Raw genomic sequence first — 24,687 nt, 5'->3', positions numbered from 1 at the left:
GTAAGCATAAATTCTGTTTTCTCCAACATTGGTGTGTCCGGTCCACGGCGTCATCCTTACTTGTGGGAACCAATACCAAAGCTTTAGGACACGGATGAAGGGAGGGAGCAAATCAGGTCACCTAAATGGAAGGCACCACGGCTTGCAAAACCTTTCTCCCAAAAATAGCCTCCGAAGAAGCAAAAGTATCAAATTTGTAAAATTTGGCAAAAGTGTGCAGTGAAGACCAAGTCGCTGCCTTACATATCTGGTCAACAGAAGCCTCGTTCTTGAAGGCCCATGTGGAAGCCACAGCCCTAGTGGAGTGAGCTGTGATTCTTTCAGGAGGCTGCCGTCCGGCAGTCTCATAAGCCAATCGGATAATGCTTTTAAGCCAAAAGGAAAGAGAGGTAGAAGTCGCTTTTTGACCTTTCCTTTTACCAGAATAAACAACAAACAAGGAAGATGTTTGTCTGAAATCTTTAGTAGCCTCTAAATAGAATTTTAGAGCACGGACTACGTCCAAATTGTGTAACAAACGTTCCTTCTTTGAAACTGGATTCGGACACAAAGAAGGTACAACTATCTCCTGGTTAATATTTTTGTTGGAAACAACTTTCGGAAGAAAACCAGGTTTAGTACGCAAAACCACCTTATCTGCATGGAACACCAGATAGGGCGGAGAACACTGCAGAGCAGATAACTCTGAAACTCTTCTAGCAGAAGAAATTGCAACCAAAAACAAAACTTTCCAAGATAATAACTTAATATCTACGGAATGTAAGGGTTCAAACGGAACCCCTTGAAGAACTGAAAGAACTAGATTTAGACTCCAGGGAGGAGTCAAAGGTCTGTAAACAGGCTTGATCCTAACCAGAGCCTGAACAAATGCTTGAACATCTGGCACAGCTGCCAGTCTTTTGTGAAGTAAAACAGATAAAGCAGAGATCTGTCCCTTCAGAGAACTTGCAGATAATCCTTTCTCCAAACCTTCTTGTAGAAAGGATAGAATCTTAGGAATTTTTATCTTGTTCCATGGGAATCCTTTAGATTCACACCAACAGATATATTTTTTCCATATTTAATGGTAAATTTTTCTAGTTACAGGCTTTCTAGCCTGAATCAGAGAATCTGAAAACCCACGCTTTGATAAAATCAAGCGTTCAATCTCCAAGCCGTCAGTTGGAGGGAAACCAGATTCGGATGTTCGAATGGACCCTGAACAAGAAGGTCCTGTCTCAAAGGTAGCTTCCATGGTGGAGCCGATGACATTCACCAGGTCTGCATACCAAGTCCTGCGTGGCCACGCAGGAGCTATCAAGATCACCGAGGCCCTCTCCTGATTGATCCTGGCTACCAGCCTGGGGATGAGAGGAAACGGTGGGAATACATAAGCTAGGTTGAAGGTCCAAGGTGCTACTAGTGCATCTACTAGGGTCGCCTTGGGATCCCTGGATCTGGACCCGTAGCAAGGAACCTTGAAGTTCTGACGAGACGCCATCAGATCCATGTCTGGAATGCCCCATAATTGAGTTATTTGGGCAAAGATTTCCGGATGGAGTTCCCACTCCCCCGGATGGAATGTCTGACGACTCAGAAAATCCGCTTCCCAATTTTCCACTCCTGGGATGTGGATCGCAGACAAGTGGCAGGAGTGATCCTCCGCCCATTGAATTATCTTGGTCACTTCTTTCATCGCCAGGGAAGTCCTTGTTCCCCCCTGATGATTGATATATGCAACGGTCGTCATGTTGTCTGACTGAAACCTTATGAATTTGGCCTTTGCTAGTTGAGGCCAAGCTCTGAGAGCATTGAATATCGCTCTCAGTTCCAGAATGTTTATCGGGAGAAGAGACTCTTCCCGAGACCATAGACCCTGAGCTTTCAGGGATTCCCAGACCGCGCCCCAGCCCACTAGGCTGGCGTCGGTCGTGACAATGACCCACTCTGGTCTGCGGAAGCTCATTCCCTGTGACAGATTGTCCAGGGTCAGCCACCAACGGAGTGAATCTCTGGTCTTTTGATCTACTTGAATCGTCGGAGACAAGTCTGTATAATCCCCATTCCACTGTCTGAGCATGCACAGTTGTAATGGTCTTAGATGAATTCGTGCAAAAGGAACTATGTCCATTGTTGCAACCATCAATCCTATTACTTCCATGCACTGCGCTATGGAAGGACGAGGAACAGAATGAAGTACTTGACAAGAGCTTAGAAGCTTTGATTTTCTGACCTCTGTCAGAAAAATCCTCATTTCTAAGGAATATATTATTGTTCCCAAGAAGGGAACTCTTGTTGACGGGGACAGAGAACTTTTTTCTTTGTTCACCTTCCATCCGTGAGATCTGAGAAAGGCTAGGACGATGTCCGTATGAGCCTTTGCTTTTGACAGGGACGACGCTTGAATAAGGATGTCGTCCAAGTAAGGTACTACTGCAATGCCCCTTGGTCTTAGAACCGCTAGAAGGGACCCTAGTACCTTTGTGAAAATCCTTGGAGCAGTGGCTAATTCAAATGGAAGTGCCACAAACTGGTAATGCTTGTCCAGAAAAGCGAACCTTAGGAACTGATGATGTTCCTTGTGGATAGGAATATGTAGGTACGCATCCTTTAAATCCACGGTAGTCATAAATTGATTTTCCTGGATAGTAGGTAGGATCGTTCGAATAGTTTCCATTTTGAATGATGGTACCCTGAGAAATTTGTTTAGGATCTTTAGATCCAAAATTGGTCTGAATGTTCCCCCTTTTTTGGGAACTATGAACAGATTGGAATAAAATCCCATTCCTTGTTCTCTTATTGGAACTGGATGTATCACTCCCATCTTTAACAGGTCTTCTACACAATGTAAGAATGCCTGTCTCTTTATTTGGTTTGAAGATAATTGAGACCTGTGGAACCTTCCCCTTGGGGGTAGTTCCTTGAATTCCAGGAGATAACCTTGAGAAACTATTTCTAGCGCCCAAGGATCCTGAACATCTCTTGCCCAAGCCTGAGCAAAGAGAGAAAGTCTGCCCCCCACTAGATCCGGTCCCGGATCGGGGGCTATCCCTTCATGCTGTTTTGGTAGCAGTGGTAGGCTTCTTGGCCTGCTTACCCTTGTTCCAGCCTTGCATTGGTTTCCAGGCTGGTTTGGGTTGTGAAGTATTACCCTCTTGCTTAGAGGATACAGAATTAGAGACTGGTCCGTTTCTGCGAAAGGGACGAAAATTAGGCTTATTATTAGCCTTAAAAGACCTATCCTGTGGGAGGGCGTGGCCCTTTCCCCCAGTGATGTCTGAAATAATCTCTTTCAAATCAGGTCCAAATAATGTTTTACCTTTGAAAGGAATGTTAAGCAATTTTGTCTTGGAAGACACATCCGCTGACCAAGACTTTAGCCAAAGCACTCTGCGCGCCACGACAGCAAACCCTGAATTTTTTGCCGCTAATCTAGCTAATTGCAAAGCGGCATCTAAAACAAAAGAGTTAGCCAATTTAAGTGCTTGAACTCTGTCCATAACCTCCTCATACGAAGATTCTTTACTGAGCGATTTTTCTAGTTCCTCGAACCAGAAACACGCTGCCGTAGTGACAGGAACAATGCATGAAATTGGTTGTAGAAGGTAACCTTGCTGTACAAAAATCTTTTTAAGCAAACCCTCTAATTTCTTATCCATAGGATCTTTGAAAGCACAACTATCTTCGATAGGAATAGTAGTGCGTTTGTTTAGAGTAGAAAACGCCCCCTCGACCTTGGGGACTGTCTGCCATAAGTCCTTTCTGGGGTCGACTATAGGAAATAATTTCTTAAATATAGGGGGGGGGGGGAACAAAAAGGTATGCCGGGCCTTTCCCACTCTTTATTTACTATGTCCGCCACCCGCTTGGGTATAGGAAAAGCGTCGGGGGGCACCGGAACCTCTAGGAACTTGTCCATCTTACATAATTTCTCTGGAATGACCAAATTGTCACAATCATCCAGAGTAGATAACACCTCCTTAAGCAGTGCGCGGAGATGTTCTAATTTAAATTTAAATGTCACAACATCAGGTTCAGCTTGATGAGAAATTTTTCCTGAATCTGAAATTTCTCCATCAGACAAAACCTCCCTCATGGCCCCTTGAGATTGGTGTGAGGGTATGTCAGAACAGTTATCATCAGCGTCCTCTTGCTCTTCAGTGCTCAATCGCGCTTTCTCTGATAAGTAGGCATTTTGGATAAAAGATTTGCTATGGAGTTATCCATTACAGCCGTTAATTGTTGCATGGTAATAAGTATTGGCGCACTAGATGTACTAGGGGCCTCCTGTGTGGGCATAACTGGTGTAGACACAGTAGGGGATGATGTAGTATCATGTTTACTCCCCTCATTTGAGGAATCATCTTGGGCAATATCATTATCTGTTGCATTACTGTCCTTACTTTGTTTGGACACTATGGCACAATTATCACATAAATTTAAATGGGGAGACACATTGGCTTTCATACATATAGAACATAGCTTATCTGATGGTACAGACATGTTAAACAGGCTTAAACTTGTCAACAAAGCACAAAAAACGTTTTAAAATAAAACCGTTACTGTCACTTTAAATTTCAAACTGAAAACACTTTATTACTGAATATGTGAAAAAGTATGAAGGAATTGTTCAAAATTCACCAAAATTTCACCACAGTGTCTTAAAGCATTAAAAGTATTGCACACCAAATTTCAGAGCTTTAACACTTAAATTAACGGAACCGGAGCCGTTTTTACATTTAACCCCTATACAGTCCCAGAATTAGGCTCTGTCTATAACTAGAAAGGCCCCCATCTGAAAAAGGTGTCCAACACAGTGCCTGCCGTTTTTCTAAACGTTCCCCAAGATTATAATACCAATAATTAGTTAGAATCTGCATAATATGCCTAGTAAAGCAATTGTTTTAGCCCAGAAAAATGTCTACCAGTTTTTAAGCCCTTTTTGAAGCCCTTTATTCTTTTATGTTTAACTAAGAAAATGGCTTACCGGTCCCCATGAGGGGAAATGACAGCCTTCCAGCATTACATGGTCTTGTTAGAAATATGGCTAGTCATACCTTAAGCAGAAAAGACTGCTAACTGTTTCCCCCAACTGAAGTTACTTCATCTCAACAGTCCTGTGTGGAAACAGCAATCGATTTTAGTTACTGTCTGCTAAAATCATCTTCCTCTTACAAACAGAAATCTTCATCCTTTTCTGTTTCAGAGTAAATAGTACATACCAGCACTATTTTAAAATAACAAACACTTGATAGAAGAATAAAACTACATTTAAACACCAAAAAACTCTTAACCATCTCCGTGGAGATGTTGCCTGTGCAACGGCAAAGAGAATGACTGGGGTGGGCGGAGCCTAGGAGGGATCATGTGACCAGCTTTGCTGGGACTCTTTGCCATTTCCTGTTGGGGAAGAGAATATCCCACAAGTAAGGATGACGCTGTGGACCGGACACACCAATGTTGGAGAAACATACTTACCAAAAGACACTCATCTACATAAAGTAGATAGCCAAACCAGTACTGAAACGAGAATCAGCAAAGGTAATGGTATATAAGAGTATATCGTCGATCTGAAAAGGGAGGTAGGAGATGAATCTGTACGGCCGATAACAGAGAACCTATGAAATAGATCCCCGTTAGGATGACCATTGCATTCAATAGGTAATACTCCCTTCACATCCCTCTGTCATTCACTGCACTCTGAGAGGAACCGGGTTTCAGCATGCTGAGAAGCGCATATCAACGTAGAAATCTAGCACAAACTTACTTCACCACCTCCATAGGAGGCAAAGTTTGTAAAACTGAATTGTGGGTGTGGTGGGGGGTGTATTTATAGGCATTTTGAGGTTTGGGAAACTTTGCCCCTCCTAGCAGGATTGTATATCCCATACGTCACTAGCTCATGGACTCTTGCCAATTACATGAAAGAAATATAGTACTTTCCTAAAGGCACTCTGCTACTGGAGGAAACCAGTAGGAAGCCGAAACCAGTAGGAAGCCAAAACCAGTGCGGAAACATAACAGCAGAATATTGATGAACCAACAGGCAGAGATAAAATTAAGTCCCTGCGACCCCATGGCACGGCTTGTGACTAAATCCCCACCAGTAAAATACATGTCACTTCCAATACTCCAAACATATCCCTCTAACAAACACTGTAATCTGAGGGTAAGCGGGCCTAGAGAACCCCTCTCTGAAGAATCAAATGCACATCTTCATTCTTCGACCACCTCCAACGGAGACAAAGTAAAGATGGAGGTACTGGTGAGGTGGGAGGGGTTTTAAAGAGTTCTTGGGGTTGGGAATCTTTGCCTCCTCCTAGTGGTAGGGAAGAGTAATTTCCAGGAGTAAATGGATCATGGACTCTCACCACCTGTATGAAAAATTATTATTTCAACTTATTGTCCATCTACTATGGAAAAAAAACAAAAAAAAAACACTGTAAGCAGTTCCAATGACTCAGTGGAGGGAGATTTGCCTGTAACGGTAGGTTCATTTTTCAAAAGCGTTTTAGTTATATTGTTTTCTTTTTCCCATTGATATCCATACAAAGCTGAGTGCAACACATAACATGCAAACTACACAATGAATACATTTATGTTTCACGTGTATCTCTTGTTGAATGAGTAAACTGCAATTGAACATTAATAAATATTAAACATAATTAAACTTAAATCTACTAGCACTAAAGTACCATCTTCACAGGTTTAAATCATACTCAATACATACAAACACCTATACATATCATTCAGTATAAAAAGTTGGGGTTAATAGGTTAGAAATATAGAGTTTAGATTAAAACCAGGAATTAATATAAACATAAAATAAATAAAAAAACAACAAGCTGCAACACTGTGCAGCATTGACTGCAGACATTTTTAATTAACATATAATTAGACAGAATTTAGAATTTGCTGCTTTTTGTCCACGTGTAAGTGCCAGCTAGTTTATTTTGCAGTTTTAGTTTAGGCAGAGTTTTTGGAAGAGAAGATAAATGACATTTTCTTAATTGTTACTCACCGATTTGGCACATCAATGTTAATGATGCAAGTTTCTAATACTTCTCCATATAGGTCTGTACAAGAGGCAAGAAGCCATCTCTGATCATGGGATAAACAGTAACCCACAAAAAGAACATTATATTTTTGTCCTGCCTCCCCAAATGTTTCACCAAGTTCTGTTTGTTTGTCCTTAACTGGAGCCAGAATAAATGGTGGTGTGTAAAGTCTAACACATTCAGGTCTCTGAAAGATGAAAAAAAATAATTAATATAGCAACCAACTTTCCGTTTATAAACTGAAAAACAAAATCATATATTTAGAGTCACATAATCATAAGTTCATATAATAGAAAAACATATACTTGTGCAATATCTCCAAAATGCATATTCATAAAAGTTTAGCCAAGTCAGTGCAGGTTATGGAACATTCTGTAAACTTAAACACAAAACAGAGGTATTGTACACAATTAACTTGCATCAACAATAATATATCTGACATGGCAGAATTATGTGTTTTATTTATTATATGAACTTACGATGATGTGACATTCAATAAATTATTTGATTCACGGCAACCCCTTTTGGCACTTTTTCAAAGGGTGGGGGTTTATTTGCAAAATATCACTGGCTCACCTTGTTTTATTGTCTGAGAAAGGGGAGATTTTCCTAAAAAGTCACAGAAATAAAGGTTCACCTGTGTAGAAGACTAGTGAGTGCTAGCCCTTCTTTACCCTAGCAGCAGCAGTTTAAGAGAAATGTTGCTTCATTTTCCTTTCTGGAAATACTTATTTGGATTTAAAAATTTAAACTATATTCAATTAAGAACTTTTATCCTGAATAAAAGGATTTTTTTTTTAAATGAAAATAAACACACCACTCTGATATCCTGAACACAAGGGACCAATTGGAGTAAAGATTCAGTGTAGATAAGACTTATGCAATCACTAGGGGAGAGAGACATTTCAATATAAATGGAATTTAATGTAATATAAAGGACTTTTTGAAATACCCCGTTTTTAACTGAACAAAAAACCCCACACTTTTAATCTACAAAAAGTGAGTGTGCTTTAAATTTACACATAAACCTGCTACATTGAGAAAACACAACTTTGGGGCAGAGGATCCTGTACAAGTGGAAATCATTTTTAACAGACAGGGATATATCTCCCCTCCAGACTTTTAAGATACCCCATATCTGAGTCACCAGGTGAGTACATTTTCTGTTTTTATTGAGGTTTATTACAAGGCATACAAGTAGTCAGAGCGACAAGGTAATTACAATATTAAGATTCATCAAATATGTCATAATATACAATAAGATATGTTTAAGTAAATAGCTTATTTTTGATTTGTGTTTTCATTTCTCTTTTTTGAGACTTAAAGGGACAGTCTAGTCAAAAATAAACTTTCATGATTCAAATAGAGAATATAATTTTCAACAATTTTCCAATTTACTTTTATCACCTATTTTGCTTTGTTCTCTTGGTATTCTTAGTTGAAAGCTAAACCTAGGAGGTTCATATGATAATTTCTAAGCCCTTGAAGGCAGCCTATTCTCTCAGGGCATTTTGACAGTTTTTTACCACTAGAGGGTGTTAGTTCTTGTGTGTCATATAGATAACACTGTGCTCAAGCATGTAGAGTTCCAGTGAGACAGCTCCGATTGGCTAAAATGGATGTTTGTCAAAATAACTGAAATAAGGGGGCAGTTTGCAGAGGCTTAGATATAAGGTAATCAAAGAGGTAAAAAAGTGTATTTATATAACTGTGTTGGTTATGCAAAACTAGGTAATGGGTAATAAACAAAAATTCTGGTGTAGACTGTCCCTTTAATCTCAAAAATGTCTAGTTTGCTCATGAGGCCACGACCTTTAGAATCACTATGGTTAAAGATAGTACTATAAAATATAGGAAACCTCTATTGGACCATAAACCTTTTTTTAAATTTTTTTTATTTCATTTAGCTAATTGAAACCTATAGAACTGGTTTTCTGCCTTCTAATAAAAAGCTTTTCGTAATAAAGGACCACGCACTGCAGTAACATTGCATAATTAACAAGTGCATAACAAAAAGACAATGCAATAACACCTACTCTGAATTTCAAATAAGCAGTAGATTTTTTCTGACAAAACAATTTATGTAAGAATTTACCTGATAAATTAATTTCTTTCATAGTGGCAAGAGTCCATGAGCTAGTGACATATGGGATATACATTCCTACCAGGAGGGGGCAAAGTTTCCCAAACCTCAAAATGCCTATAAATACACCTCCCACCTCACTCATACCTTAGTTTAATGTTTAGCCAAGAAGTGAGTAAAAAGCATACAAAAAAAAAGGAACTGGAAAAAATAATGTGCTTTATACACAAAAAAAAAAAAAAAAAACATAACCACAAAAAATAGGGTGGGTCTTCTGGACTCTTGCCACTATGAAAGAAATGAATTTATCAGGTAAGTTCTTACATAAATTATCTTTTCTTTCATGTAAGTGGCAAAAGTTAATGAGCTAGTGACGTATGGGATATAACACCCAAGATGTGGAAGTCCACGAGTCACTAGAGAGGAAGGGATAAAATAAAAACAGCCATTTCCGCTGAGAAATTAAATCCCAAAAAATAATTAAGTTTTTTTAAAATTTAAAAAAACCTCAAATCAAAGGCATTAGCATCAAACTAAGACAACTGCCTGAAGAACCTTTCTACCAAAGGCTGCTTCCCGAAGAAGCAAACACATCAAAATGGTAAAATTTTGTAAAAGTATGCAAAGAAGACCAAGTTGCTGCTTTGCAAATTTGATCAACTGAAGCTTCATTCTTGAGAGCCCAATAAGTGGCAACTGATCTAGTAGAATGAGCTGTAATTCTCTGAGGTGGAGACTGCCCTGCCTCCAAATAAGCTTTGTGAATAAAAAGTCTCAACCAAGAAGCCAGAGAAATAGAGGCTTTCTGATCTTTCCTGGAGCTAGAAAAAAATAAATAAATATACTAGAAGTCTTTCTGAAATCTTTAGTAACCTCAACATAATATTTAAAAGCTCTTACCACATCCAAAGAATGTAAAGAACTTTCTAGAGTATTCTTAGGATTAGGACACAAAGGAGGAACAACAATTTCCCTATTGATGTTGTTAGAATTCACAACTTTAGGCAAAAATGTAAATGAAGTCCGCAAAACAGCTTTATCTTGATGGAAAATCAGATAAGGAGACTCACAAGAGAGAGCAGACAATTCAGAAACTCTTCTAGCAGAAGAGATAGCCAAAAGAAATAACACTTTCCAAGAAAGTAATTTAATGTCCAGAGAATGCATAGGCTCAAAAGGAGGAGCCTGTAAAATCTTCAAAACCAAATTGAGACTCCAAGGAGGAGAAATAGATTTAATAACAGGTTTAATACGAATCAAAGCCTGAACAAAACATAGAATATCAGGAAGTTTAGTAATCTTTCTATGAAATAAGACAGAAAGAGCATAAATGTGTCCTTTCAAAGTATTTGCAGACAAACCCTTATCCAAACCATCCTGAAGAAACTGTAAAATCCTAGGAATTCTAAAAGAATGACAAGAATAATCATGAGTTGAACACCATGAAATATAGGTTTTCCAAACCCGATAATACATTTTCCTTGAAATAGACTTACAAGCCTGTATCATAGTGCTAATAATTTAGTCAGAGAAACCTCTATGACTAAGCATTCAATTTCCATGCCTTCAAATATAGAGATTTGAGATCCTGATGGAAAAACAGCCAGGAAGTGGCCAAGGTTGGCAACTGGACATCCTGACAAGGTCCGCATACAAAACCTGAGAGGCCAAGCTGGTGCTATCAGAAACACATAAGATCATTCCATTATGATCTTGGAGATCACCCTTGGAAGAAGAGGCGGAAAAATGTAAGCAGGTTGGTAAAACCAAGGAACTGCTAGAGCATCCACCATCTCAGCCTGAGGATCCTTGGACCTGGAAAGGTATCTTGGAAGCTTCTTGTTCAGACGTGAGGCCATCAGATCTATTTCTGGAGGACCCTACATCTGTACCAATTGAAAAAACACATCTGGATGGAGAGACCACTCTAAAGAATGTAAAGTCTGACGACACAGATAATCCGCTTCCCAATTGTCTACTCCTGGGATATGGATCGCAGAAATTTAACAAGAGTTGGATACCATCCAAGAAAGTATCAGACACACTTCTTTCATTGCTGAAGGACTGCGAGTCCCCCCTTGATGATTGACATATGCCACTGTAGAGACATTGTCTGTTTGAAATTGAATACAAAAGTTCTCTCTACAATAGAGCCCAAGCCTGAAAAGCTCTGAAAATAGCACAGAGTTCTAAAATATTGATTGGTAACCTCGCCTCCTGAGGTTCCCAAACCAATAGTGCTGTCAGAGACCCCCAGACAGCCCCCAATCCGAAAGACTTGCATCTGTTGAGATCACAGTCCAGGAAGGACAAACAAAGGAGGCCCCTTGAACAAGTCAGAGTGTTGAATGCTGGGATTTAAGTATATCAACTGTGATATCCGAGTATAATCCCTGCACCATTGGTGCAACATGCAAAGCTGTAGAGGTCTCACATGAAAACGAGCAAAGGGGATCGCGTCCGATGCTGCAGTCATGAGACCTAAAACTTCCATGCACATAGCCACTGAAGGGAATGATAGAGATTGAAGGTTTAGATAAACTAAAACCAACTTCATTTGTCTCTTGTCTGTCAGAGAAAGAGTCATGGACACTGAATCTATCTGGAAACCTAAAAAGGTGACCTTTGTCTGAGGAATCAAGAAACTCTTTGCAAATTGATCCTCCAACCATGTCTTTGAAGAAACCACACAAGTTATTTTCCATGTGAGATTCTGCTAAACGAAAAGATTGAGCTAGTACTAAGATTTCTTCCAAATAAGGAAACACTGCAATACCCTGCTCTCTGATTACAGATAGAAGGTCCCCGAGAACCTTTGATTCTCAGAGCTGTCGCTAGGCCAAACGGAAGAACGACAAACTGGTAATGCTTGTCTAGAAAGGAGAATCTCAGAATAGTGGTCTGGATGAATCGGAATGTGAAGATAAGCGTCCTGTAAGTCTATTGTGGACATGAAATGACCTTGCTGAACAATAGGCAGAATAGAAAGCGAAAAAAATGTTTGGGAATTAAACCTCTCAAAACTCTTGGTCTAGTTTGCATACTTAAATATGCTATTGCTTGAATTAATTTAGGGTACACCGAGAATCACACGCTTATCCACATATTTCCGAACACATCAGTACAAAACTTGCAGGTTGATATATAAATATCCCTTGTTAAAGCTGATTCAGAGAATATATGTTCAAATGTACTACAGTAATTCAGTACTGTGTCCCAATTAACAGACCGCTAAATCCAGTGTAGCTATAACACCTACCCATGTGTTATGTGCTGTTGCTTATAAGGGTAACTGTGTGGTATGACAGATTAAACAATGCAGTGTATATCCCGTAAATAGTGAAGAATCACTGGTTGTATGTTACTCACAAGTCCCTTAGCCGGGTTGCTGTAGTTGCAGGGGTTTCTACTCGGCTTATTGTATTCCACTTCTGTCAGCTGTAGTAGAGAAAACCTCTTATCCTTCACACCAATCGATCTGAACTGCTCACCCGGGACTCTGTAAAAAGCTGGTCTGTGGACCGTACCCCTGCAGGTCCCCTTAAAGCTTGAGCGTGCTCACTCCTGGCCCAAGTACTTGTAAAAAAACAAAAGGAAATTGAGGAGCACCGAAACAAGCCAATAGGTTAAAACTAAATACTTTTATTAACAAAAAACGTTTGAAACATGCAGGTTATAAGCAAACCTAGTAAAACTGACATAGGAGAGTACATGGAACATAAGCAAAGGCTGACATGTTTCGGCAAGAACGCCGTACTTTAAGGCTCCTCAATTTCCTATTGTTTTTAAATAAGCAGAATAGACCTTAGTCACCATCCTGAAAGTTGGGACTCATACAAAACGATTTAGAGTTTTCAGAAACAGAATTGGTCTGAATTAATATTCTTCGCTTGGAACAATGAACAGATTTGAATAAAAACCCAAACCCTGTTCCTGTTGAGGAACTGGATCATGCCTGAAAGCTCTAGATCTGAAAACACTTAAAAAAAAGCCTGAGCCTTCACAGGGTTTGTTGGAACATGGCAAAGAAAGAATCTTCCCATGGTAGGTCTTATTTTGTAACCTATTTGATAACCCTGAGAAACAATATCCTGAATCTGCCCCCCACCAGTTGAACTGGTTTGAGGGCCGCACCTTCATGCAGTCTTATGGGCTGGATTTGGTTTTTATAAGGCTTGGATTTATTCCAATTCGTAGATGGCCTCCAATTGGAACCAGAGGCCTTAGGGGAAAGTGTTTTTTTGTTCTTTAAACTGACAAAAGGAATGAAAACGATTGGGAGCTTGGAATTTACCCTTCGATTTCTTATCTTGTGGCAGAAAAACTCCCTTACCCCCAGTGATAGTGGAGATAATAGAATCCAATTGAAAACCAAATACATTATTAGCTTGAAAAGATAAGAGATAGTAATCTAGATTTAGACACCATATCAGAATTCCATGATTTAAGCCATAAAGCTCTTCTAGATAGAATAGCTAATGACATAGATTTGATATCATACTTAATAATATCAAATATAGCATCAAAAATGAAATTAGCATTTTGAAGTAAGAGAACAATGCTAGACAATTCAGGATCTGATAACTGCTGTGCTAGACTGTCCAACCAAAAAGTTGAAGCAGCAGCCACATCAGCCATAGAAATAGCAGGTCTAAGAATATAGCCAGTATGTAAATATTCCTTCCTAAGATAAGATTCAATTTTCCTATCTAAGGAATCCTTAAAAGAAGTACTATCTTCTATAGGAATAGTAGTACGTTTGGCAAGAGTAGAAATAGCGCCATCAACCTTTGGGAACTTTCTCCCAAAGCACTAAATTGGACACAGGTAAAGGATACAATTTTTTAAACCTAGAAGAAGGATTAAAAGAAGTACCAGGTTTAGACCATTCCTTAGTAATCATATTAGAGATAGCATCTGGAATAGGAAAAACTTCAGAAGTAACATCTGAAGAAATCTTAAAAACAGAATTCAAATGTTTGCTATTCTTGTCAACAAGAGGACTAGTTTCCTCAATACCTAAAGTAAACAATACAAAGAACGAATATATTCAATCTTAAAAATAAAGGTTGATTTATCAATTTCAGTGTCTGAAGTAGGATCCTCTGAGCCAGATAAATCCTCATCAGCAGAAAATTCTTCAGTATGCTGTCGATCAATACAAACTTCATCAGATTTATGAGAAGTTAGGAGAGACCTTTTACGTTTATTAGAAGGCGGAATAGCAGCCATAGCCTTCTATATAATCTTTTATATCTACAGGAATATCATGTACATTAGACTGTGAAGATTTAAAGGGACATGAAACCCAAAAATTTTTCTTTCATGGTTCAGATAGAGAATGCGATTTTAAAAAACTTTTCAATTTACTTCTATTATTTAATTTGCTTCATTCTCTTGTTATTCTTTGCTAAAAGGTTTATCTATGAAAGTTCAGGAGCAGCAGAGAATCTAGGTTCTAGCTGCTGATTGGTCGCTGCATAGAGATATATATATATATATATATATACATATACACACACACCGATTGTAATTGGCTCACCCATGTGTTTAGTTAGAAACCAGTAGTGCATTGCTGCTCCTTCAACAAATGACACTAATAGATATTAAAACAAATTAAATAATAGAAGTAAATTAGAAAGTTGTTTAAAATTGTATTCGCTATCTGAATTATGAAATAATTTTTTGGGGTTTCATGTCCCTTTACCAGTAAATGTATTTGTAACATTATCAGCATGAAATAATTTCTAATAACAAGTGCCACATATATGAGCTGAAGAAGGAAGATCAGCTAATTTACACCATACACACTTAGCTTTGGTAGATTTGTTTTCAAGCAACTTGGTTCCTACAATAACATCAGAGGCAGGATCAGTTTGAGACATCTAGCAAAATGTAACAAAAAAGAAAAAATAACATTTAAACAAAATATCCAATTTCCTCAAAATAGCAGTTTCAGGAATGGGAAAAAATGCTTATGAAAAACAAAAGCAAACATCATAGCCCTATATAACAAATGAGAGCAGAGAGCAAAAGAGGGAGAGACTTAATATAACAATTTTTTGGCGCCAATAATGACGCAAACAAAGATGATGGAAAGGCAGAGAAAAAAATCTTTTGGCGCCAAGGTTAACAAGAAATGACACGATTCGTGTCATAACAAGCGCAACTTTGCGCCAAAAAAATTGGCGGCAACAAAGACAAGAAACGATGTGACTCGCGTCACAACAAACGCAACCTCCGCAGCAAAAAATATTCACGCCAAAAATGACGCAATAAATAGAAGCATTTTGCGTCATTGTGAGCCTAATTTGCCAGCAAAATTTTTAAAAAGCAAGTCCGAAGTTACAACTAACAAACCCCAGGTAAGAAAAAATTACTAAATTTCTCCCAAAAACATAATTTCCATACTGAAACTGTTAGATTGCAAAGGGAAATAAACAAAGCCCTGACTCATAGCAAATATATGCAATATATATTAAAACATTAAAATATAAAGTGCCAAACATAGCTGAGAGTGTCTTAAAAAATTATATATACTTACCTGAAGACACTCATCCACATATAGCACACATCCAAACCAGTACTGAAACATATCAGCATAGGTAATGGTAGATGAGTATAATGTCGATCTGTAAAGGGAGGTGGCAGATGAATTTCCACAACCAAATTTACAGAGAGCCTTAGAATAGATTTCCCATAGGTGAAAACATAGCATTCATCAGGCAATACTCCCTTCACATCCCTCAGACAAACACTGTACTTTGAGCGGAATTGGGCTTCAAAATGCTTAGAAGCGCCTTTCACAGAAGAAATCAAGCACAACTTGCTTCACCATCCTCCAACGAAGGCAAAGTGTGTAAAACTAAGGTATGAGTGAGGTGGGAGGTGTATTTATTGGCATTTTGAGGTTTGGGAAACTTTACCCCCTCCTGGTAAGAATGTATATCCCATACGTCACTAGCTCATGGACTCTTGCCACTTATAAAAAAAATTTCTCCCATTTACCAACCATCTGTATCATGTGACAGACATCAGTCAATCACAGACTAGTATACGTTTACCCTGCAAGCTTGTGCACATGCTCAGTAGGATATTGTTCCTAAGAAAGTGTGAATATAAAAAGACTGTGTAAAAATTGATAATGGAAGTAAATTAGAAAGCGTCTTAAAACTGCTCTTTCTGAATCATAATTTTTTATTTTTTTATTTGAATGTCCTTTTAATAAAATACTCTGCTACCCTACCCGTAAAGCCACAATATGCTACAAATACAGCAGTAATATAATGCAATGGTATATAGGGCTTTGCTCAATATCAGGGGGTTAGTGTATCTAGTTTGAAGTTAAAGATTGAGGAGTGCTACTAACAAGGTAGACATTTCCATTCTCAATGCAAGACATAATAAAAGAAACTCAGCGTCCGGCAATAAATATATACTATTAAAGGAATTCTATAACACATAGTAGTATTATGAACAGCAATTCATAAAAGAAGAAGGTTGCATAATTTGGGTAACTGAAACCACAGTTAAGGTGGTATTTGCCCCAAAAAATAATAAATAGCAATATACTGTATGACTCCCATTCAATAAATAAGGTTTTTATAGCACATGTAATAATCATTAAAACTCCCCAGCCCAGGCTGCTGACAAGGGAGCAACAATAAACATAGGCAGAAAGTAATGAATGAGAGTAAGAAGCAGTAGTGAATCTAATAAGCATTTGTACTATCAGGATAAGACTGACAAACTACCAATCATGTTAATGTAGCAACCATACAGGAGGTAGCACAAGCTATTCTACAACAGGGAAGTTAGTTAACCTGGACAAATAAAACAGTAGGAAACTTGAAAGAGAAAACGCAAAGGTAAATAAATATGGTGAACCAAATTCCCTTAAAAAGAAAATTTATGCTTACCTGATAAATGTATTTATTTTTTGACACGATGAGTCCACAGATCATCTTAATTACTATTGGGGAATACCACTCCTGTCCTGCAGGAGGCGGCAAAGAGCACCACAGCAAAGCTGTTAAATATTACCTCCCTTCCCTCCCAACCCAGTCATTCGACCGAAGTAAAGGAGAGAAAGGAAGTAACAAGGTGCAGAGGTGTCTGAAGTTTATAAAAAACCTGTCTATAAAACAGGGCGGGTTGTGGACTCATCGTGTCAAAAAAGAAATAAATTTATCAGGCAAGCATAAATTTTCTTCTTAATGACACGATGAGTCCACGGATCATCTTAATTACTATTGGGAATCAATACCCAAGCTAGAGTACACAGATGATACGGGAGGGACAAGACAGGGAATCTAAATGGAAGGCACCACTGCTTGAAGAACCTTTCTCCCAAAAGCGGCCTCAGCCGAGGTAAAAGTGTCAAATTTGTAAATTTTTTAAAAAGTGTGAAGAGAAGACCAAGTTGCAGCCTTGCAAATCTGTTCCACAGAAGCATCATTTTTGAATGCCCATGAGGAAGCAACAGCCCTCGTGGAATGAGCCGTAACTCTCTCTGGAGGCTGCTGTCCAGCAGTCTCGTATGCAAACTGTATGATACTCTTCAGCCAAAATGAAAGAGAAGTAGCCATAGCCTTCTGTCCCCTATGTTTTCCTGAGAAAACCACAAACAAAGCAGAAGACTGACGAAAATCCTTAGTCGCCTGCAGGTAAAACTTTAAGGCACGAACCACGTCCAAATTGTGTAGAAGCCGGTCCTTCTGAGAAGAAGGATTAGGACACAAGGAAGGAACAACAATCTCCTGATTAATGTTCCGATCAGAAACAACTTTAGGAAGAAATCCTAATTTAGTATGTAAAACTACCTTATCTGAATGAAAAATAAGGTAAGGAGACTCGTACTGCAAAGTCGAGAGCTCTGACACTCTGCGAGCAGAAGAAATAGCAACAAGAAATAAAACTTTCCAAGATAACTTAATATCTAAGGAATGCATAGGCTCAAACGGAACCCCATTAAGAACTTTGAGAACTAAATTAAGACTCCATGGAGTAGTAACTGGCTTGAATACAGGCCTGATCCTGACCAAGGCCTGACAAAAAGATTGTACATCTGGAACATCTGCTAGACGTTTGTGTAACAAAATAGATAAGGCAGAAATTTGACCCTTTAGGGAACTTGTCGATAATCCTCTCTCCAAACCCTCTTGGAGAAAAATACAAAATTCTAGGAATCCTAACTCTACTCCAGGAGTAGCCCTTGGATTCACACCAATAAAGATATTTACGCCGTATCTTATGGTAAATCCTTCTAGTTACAGGTTTACGAGCCTGAATCATGGTCTCTATGACCGATTCTGAAAAACCCTGCTTGGATAAAATTAATCGTTCAATCTCCAAGCAGTCAGCTTCAGAGAAACTAGATTTGGGTGAAGGAAGAGCCCTTGAATTAGAAGGTCCTTCCTCAACGGAAGTCTCCAAGGTGGCAGAGATGACATGTCCACCAGATCTGCATACCAAATCCTGCGAGGGCAAGCCGGTGCAATGAGGCTCACTGAGGCCCTCTCCTGCTTGATTCGAGCAATGAGCCGAGGAAGAAACGGAGCAAATAAGTATGCTAGCCTGAAGGTCCAAGGTACCACCAGGCCGTCTATCAGAACCGCCTGAGGGTCCCTGGACCTCGACCCGTACCTCGAAAGCTTGGCATTCTGTTGAGATGCCATGAGATCCAATTCCGGCTGACCCCATTTGAGAATCTGAGGAAATCTGCCTCCAAATTGTCCACCCCTGGGATGTGGATCGCCGACAGACAGCAAGAGTGGGTTTCCGCCCACTGAATTATTTTGGTTACCTCTGTCATCACTAAGGAACTCCTCGTTCCTCCCTGATGATAGATGTAAGCCACTGAAGTTATGTTGTCCAACTGGAACCTGATAAACTGGACCAAGGCTAACTGGGGCCAGGCCAGAAGAGCATTGAAGATTGCTCTCAGCTCCAGAATGTTTATAGGTAGAACAGACTCTGAGTCCAAACTCCCTTAGCCTTTAGGGGGAGCCCCAGACTGCTCCCCATCCTAGAAAGCTGGTGTCTGTTGTCACAATCACCCAAGATGGTCTGTGAAAGCAGGTTCCCTGGGAGAGATGATCCAGAGACAACCACCATTGAAGAGAATCCTTTGTCTCCTGCTCCAGTAGTATTCGAGGAGAAAAGTCAGCATAATCTCCGCTCCATTGCCTGAGCATGTTTAACTGCAGAGGTCTGAGGTGGAACCGAGCAAACGGGATGATGTCCATTGCCGCCACCATCAGCCCAATTACCTCCATGCACTGAGCCACTGATGGCCGAGGAGTGGACTGAAGAGCTAGGCAATTATCGAAGATCTTTTATTTCTTGACTCCTGTCAGAAAAATCTTCATTGATAGGGAATCTATTATGGTTCCCAAGAAAGTTACCCTTGTCCTTGGGACTAAGGAACTCTTTTCCAAATTCACCTTCCATCCGTGAGATCGCAGGAAGGATAACAACATTTCCGTGTGGGATCTTGCTTGTTGGACTAGGATACTGTCCAAATAGGGCACCACTGCAATGCCCCATAACCGAAGCACCGCCAACAGTGAACCCAGCACCTTTGAGAAAATTCTGGGAGCTGTGGCAAGACCGAAGGGCACAGGAACTATCACTTCCAGGTCGGAGAGGTCTCTTACACAGTGTAAGAACACCTCTCTCTTTGTTTGGTCTACAGATAATCTTGAAAGCAGAAACCTGCCTCTGGGAGAATTTTTTTTTAACTCTAGTTTGTATCCCTGGGACACTATTTCTACTGCCCAGGGATCCTGAACATCTTGAACCCAAGCCTGAGCGAAGAAGGAAAGTCTGCCCCCTACAAGATCCGGTCCCGGATCGGGGGCAGACCCTTCATGCTGAATTTGACTCAATAGCAGGCTTATTGGATTGTTTTCCCTTATTCCAAGACTGATTGGGTCTCCATGAAGGTTTAGACTGTTCCTGCTTGGAAGCGGAAGAGGAAGAATTTCCCTTGAAATTTCGAAAGGAAAGAAAATTACTCTGTTGTCCCTTTTGTTTGTTTCTCTTGTCCTGAGGGAGGTGACCCTTACCTCCCATGATATCAGAGATTATTTAAGTCAAGCCAGGTCCAAACAAGGTCTTCCCCTTGTAAGGAATCGCTAAAAGCTTAGAATTAGAGGATACATCCGCAGACCAAGGCTTTAACCATAAGGCTTTGCGAGCTAGGACATAAAAACCTGAAATCTTTGCTCCCAGTTTGATAACTTGTAGGGAAGCATCCGTAATAAAGGAATTAGCCAATTTAAGAGCTTTTATCCTGTCCTGGATTTAATCCAGGGGAGTTTCTGTCCTAATAGAATCAGACAACGCATCAAACCAATATGCCGCAGCACTAGTGACGTTAGCAATGCACACAGCTGTAAGCCCTGGTGTACAGACATCTTTTTGAGTAACCCCTCTAATTTTTTGTCCATAGGATCTTTGAAAGCACAACTATCCTCTATGGGTATAGTAGTTCTCTTAGCTAAGGTGGAGCTCCTTCCACCTTGGAGACTGTTTACCAAGCCTCTTTAACCAAGTCAGCTATGGGAAACACCTTTTTAAATATAGGAGATGGAGAAAAAGGTATACCCGGTCTCTCCCACTCCTTAGAAATGATCTCAGAAGCTCGGTCTGGTACCGGAAAAATCTCTATCGAGGAAGGTACCTCAAAATATTTGTTCAGTTTACTGGATTTCTTGGGATTAACAACACCGTGGAGTCGCTGTCGTTAATCCCAAGAAAGTAGCTAAAACCTGTTTAAGTAACAGACGGAGGTGTTCTAGCTTAAACTTGAAGGATACAACTTTAGTATCAGCAAGAGGAATTACACTATCAGAATCTGAAATTTCACCTTTAGATGCTACTATGTTATCCTCCTCCTCAGGCTTCTGTGAGGGGACATCTGAAATAGCGACAACTGCATCAGAAACCTCGCTTACTGAATGTCTAATTTTCCTCTTACGCTTTCCCTGCAGCATTGGGAAAGCAGACAACGCATCTGAAACTGCTGAAGACATGAGAGAAGCGATGTCTTTTAAAGTAACTCCAGCGGGAGCTAGAGAGGAAGCGCAGGGCACTGCATGTGAGGCTGTAAAATTTGGGACGCTTGAGGAGAAAGCTGCGAGCCTCTGAGCAGGAGCCGATTCAGATCCGGGACACGCAGCAGCAGAAGAGTGCAGTCTCTGTCCAAACGCGCAATTTTATGGTTTCTGAGATGCGTATTAGACAAATATCGACATAAGAACTTCCCCTCCGATGTCGGAAGAAAAAAAAGGAGCGCAAACACAGATGCCGCCTCTTGTCCCGCCCATCGTGGGCATAGCCAACTTAATGATCTCCTGGTCTGTATACTTGTTAAAGTAAATGCCGGGAGACATAACCACCACCATTACAGAAATACCTGCCCCAGTGCCTGCGACTCTGCTGTCTCATAGTGTCTCCTAATAACCAGCAGAATTTATGTAATACAATATAAATATGTTTCCCTCATAGTAAGTAATGTGCCCAACTTTTTCTTACTCCGTTATCCCAGAAATCAAGTCAGCACTTACCTCCTCTTCTGCCTGACAGCAAGGCAGATCCCAGGTTTGAGAGGTCCTCTCCCTCACATGGACATGTGGCAAAAAAAGAAAGGACTGAGTAAGACTTCTCAGTTTTTCCAAGTTAGGGCAGCATCAGTATGGGAGGCGCAGTGAGAATTATGTCCCACAAGTCCCCATTGCTCTAAAGCCACCACTGCTCTACTGAAGAGACTGATATGGACTACGGCTACACCCTAGGACAAAGCAGCACAATCTTACACTACTTTAAAAAAAATAAACTCTTGATTAAAGAATCTTTTTCTAACACCTACTTTACCACCTCCTTGCTCTTAACGTAGGCAAAGAGAATGACTGGGTTGGGAGGGAAGGGCGGTGATATTTAACAGCTTTGCTGTGGTGCTCTTTGTCGCCTCCTGCAGGGCAGGAGTGGTATCCCCCAATAGTAATTAAGATGATCCATGGACTCATCGTGTCATTAAAAAGAAACATTGATATAATATAAGCTTATTACTAAACAGTAACTAAATACTACTAGCAAGACAATAGATTCATTCTGCAGGAAGATTAGCAAACTTTATGTTGAAAAAAACTGTAAGAGCAGAAATCTGTCCTTTTAGAAAACTGGCGGATAGGCCCTTATCTAGACAATCCTGCAAATCCTAGGAATTCTGAAAGAATGCCAGGAAAAAACATGATTTATACATCATAAAATAAAGGCCTTCCAGACCTTGTGATAGATTATTTTAGTTACAGGCTTACAAGCCTGAATTAGGGTCTCAATCACAGAATCAGAGAAAAGCCTATGTCTAAAGACTAAGCGTTCAATTCCATACCTAACTAAATCATAAAGATAACGCCCCTCCTTTCAAGAGGGACTATGACTAAAAAAGCCAGAAGAACCGTTCGACGTTCTAAAACATTAACATTAGCTAGGACACGAGATTCCTTGTGCTTTTCGAGAAAACCAGAGAAATTCATAGTAATCTGTTATACCAATTGCAGAAAATCTCTAACCACTGATTACGCCTAAACAGATAAAGGGGACACAAATAGCCTGCCTCCATGCAGTGAGCTACTTATGGAAATGAAGCAGGATTCCAGGACAGACACACCTAAAATATATTCTGCGTGATTCCACCAGCAATACACATTAGGATAGAATTTTAAAGTCTTCTAGAAAAGACACCCTTTTAAGCTAGATATGGGCATAGCTAAAAGACCATAAATCAGAAGCCTGCACTAAAATATCAACCTGATATGGTATAATTAAGATCCCCCTGAACTTTGATTACCAGCAACAATGCACCAAGTACCCTATAAAATGAAAAAGACGACAACAGTGTACTTGTGCAAAGGCTTTGATACTTAAAGGGACCCTAAACCCCAATTTTTATGTCATCATTCAGATAGAGCATGCAATTTTAAGCAACTTTCTAATTTACTCCTATTATCAGTTTTTCTTCGTTCTCTTGCTATCTTTATGTGAAAAATAAGGCATCTAAGCTAAGGAGCAAGACAATTTTTGGTTAAGACCCTGGACAGCACTTGTTTATTGGTGTTGTCAGATCAGCAAGAACAACCCAGGTTGTGAACCAAAAATGGTCCGGCTTCTAAACTTTCTTTCTAAACATTCTTGCTTTTCAAATTAAGATAGCAAGAGAATGAAGAAATAATGATAATAGGAGTAAATTAGAAAGTTGCTTAAAATTGCATGCTCTATCTGAACCATGAAAGAAAAAAATTGGGTTCAGTGTCCCTTTAAACCGATACCTCCAGATCTTACTCATACGCCATCTTGTGGCGGTTTTAAAACTGCATGTTCCCATTTCATTTTAAGCTGGAGTGAAGACCTAACTAAAAATTGTTCACGTCTGTTCTGCTAATACAACTTGCTGTTATTTGTATTATTGTAAGCCTGAGAGCAGTGCTCCAAAAGCTGCTACTATACTGCTGGAAGCCTACCTGGGAGGGATCATTGTACCTCATTCAGACAAACCCCTGAAAAACTGGGCAGTTAATAAACATATTTCCAGCTCTGGCTAAAATGGCCCAAAAATATATTTCTGCCCCATGCAGTAGTGGGGAAAGTGAAAGACTGTTTAGCTTACCGTCAAATGTCCTTACTGATGATAGCAGAAACAGACTTATAGCCGAATATGCAGAGATGCTTCTGTTCCTTAAAAAGAACTTGACACTAACTTTGGAAAAACGATTCTTGGTAGATTGCCCGTTATACTGCCAGTTCTCATCTTGCACAATTATGCTCAAAACATACTGAACGCTGAGAAACATCCTTAGCTTACATAATTGCAGGAAGAGTGTTCATAAGACAAATCAAGTTAATTGCTGTGAACAATCATTCTAGAATTATAGGACAAGAATTAGATTACATTTGATTGGTAAGCTGTTCACATTTCCAACTGCATAGACTTTAATGGAGTTGGACATGTAATGAGAGCAGTGGTAAAGATTACCAGCCAAATGTAATCTAGCCCATAGCGTCGTTCCCCATGATTAAACAGTGCACTGTTATAATTTTTACTGTATTGCACTTTTGGTTGGTTGTGATTTTACATTTCTTATTTATTGTTATTAATATATTTTATTGTAATATTTTTATTTATAAACATGTTCTGTGAAATTTCTTTGAGCTTTACAACTGACAAAAAGCAAATAATTATTTCAAATTATTTCAAAATGTCTTTTGAGTTGCAGTTCATAATTATAAAAAAGCTATCTTAAATCATTAGTCTGTAATGTGCTTGGGAAACGGTCATATGACAAAAAAATATCAGTAATTGCTATCGGTGAGTATGTGGAAAAAAACAGAATTTATGTTTACCTGATAAATTACTTTCTCCAACGGTGTGTCCGGTCCACGGCGTCATCCTTACTTGTGGGATATTCTCTTCCCCAACAGGAAATGGCAAAGAGCCCAGCAAAGCTGGTCACATGATCCCTCCTAGGCTCCGCCTTCCCCAGTCATTCGACCAACGTAAAGGAG

At 39.5% G+C, this 24,687-nt stretch overlaps 1 protein-coding gene across 1 annotated transcript in view; it reads right to left on the bottom strand.

Annotated features, from left to right (window-relative positions):
• MED13 (mediator complex subunit 13) overlaps window positions 1-24,687 on the bottom strand; it is a 1,182,528-nt gene that overhangs the window by 403,979 nt on the left and 753,862 nt on the right. Inside the window, exon 23 of the mRNA XM_053707341.1 lies at window positions 7,001-7,224. Within this exon, the coding sequence (XP_053563316.1) occupies window positions 7,001-7,224 (224 nt within the window). The remainder of the gene's footprint in view (window positions 1-7,000; window positions 7,225-24,687) is intronic.

This window comes from Bombina bombina, chromosome 3, assembly GCF_027579735.1.
Source record: "Bombina bombina isolate aBomBom1 chromosome 3, aBomBom1.pri, whole genome shotgun sequence".
Taxonomy (NCBI): domain Eukaryota; kingdom Metazoa; phylum Chordata; class Amphibia; order Anura; family Bombinatoridae; genus Bombina; species Bombina bombina.
This window is presented reverse-complemented; position numbering and strand designations above follow the sequence as displayed.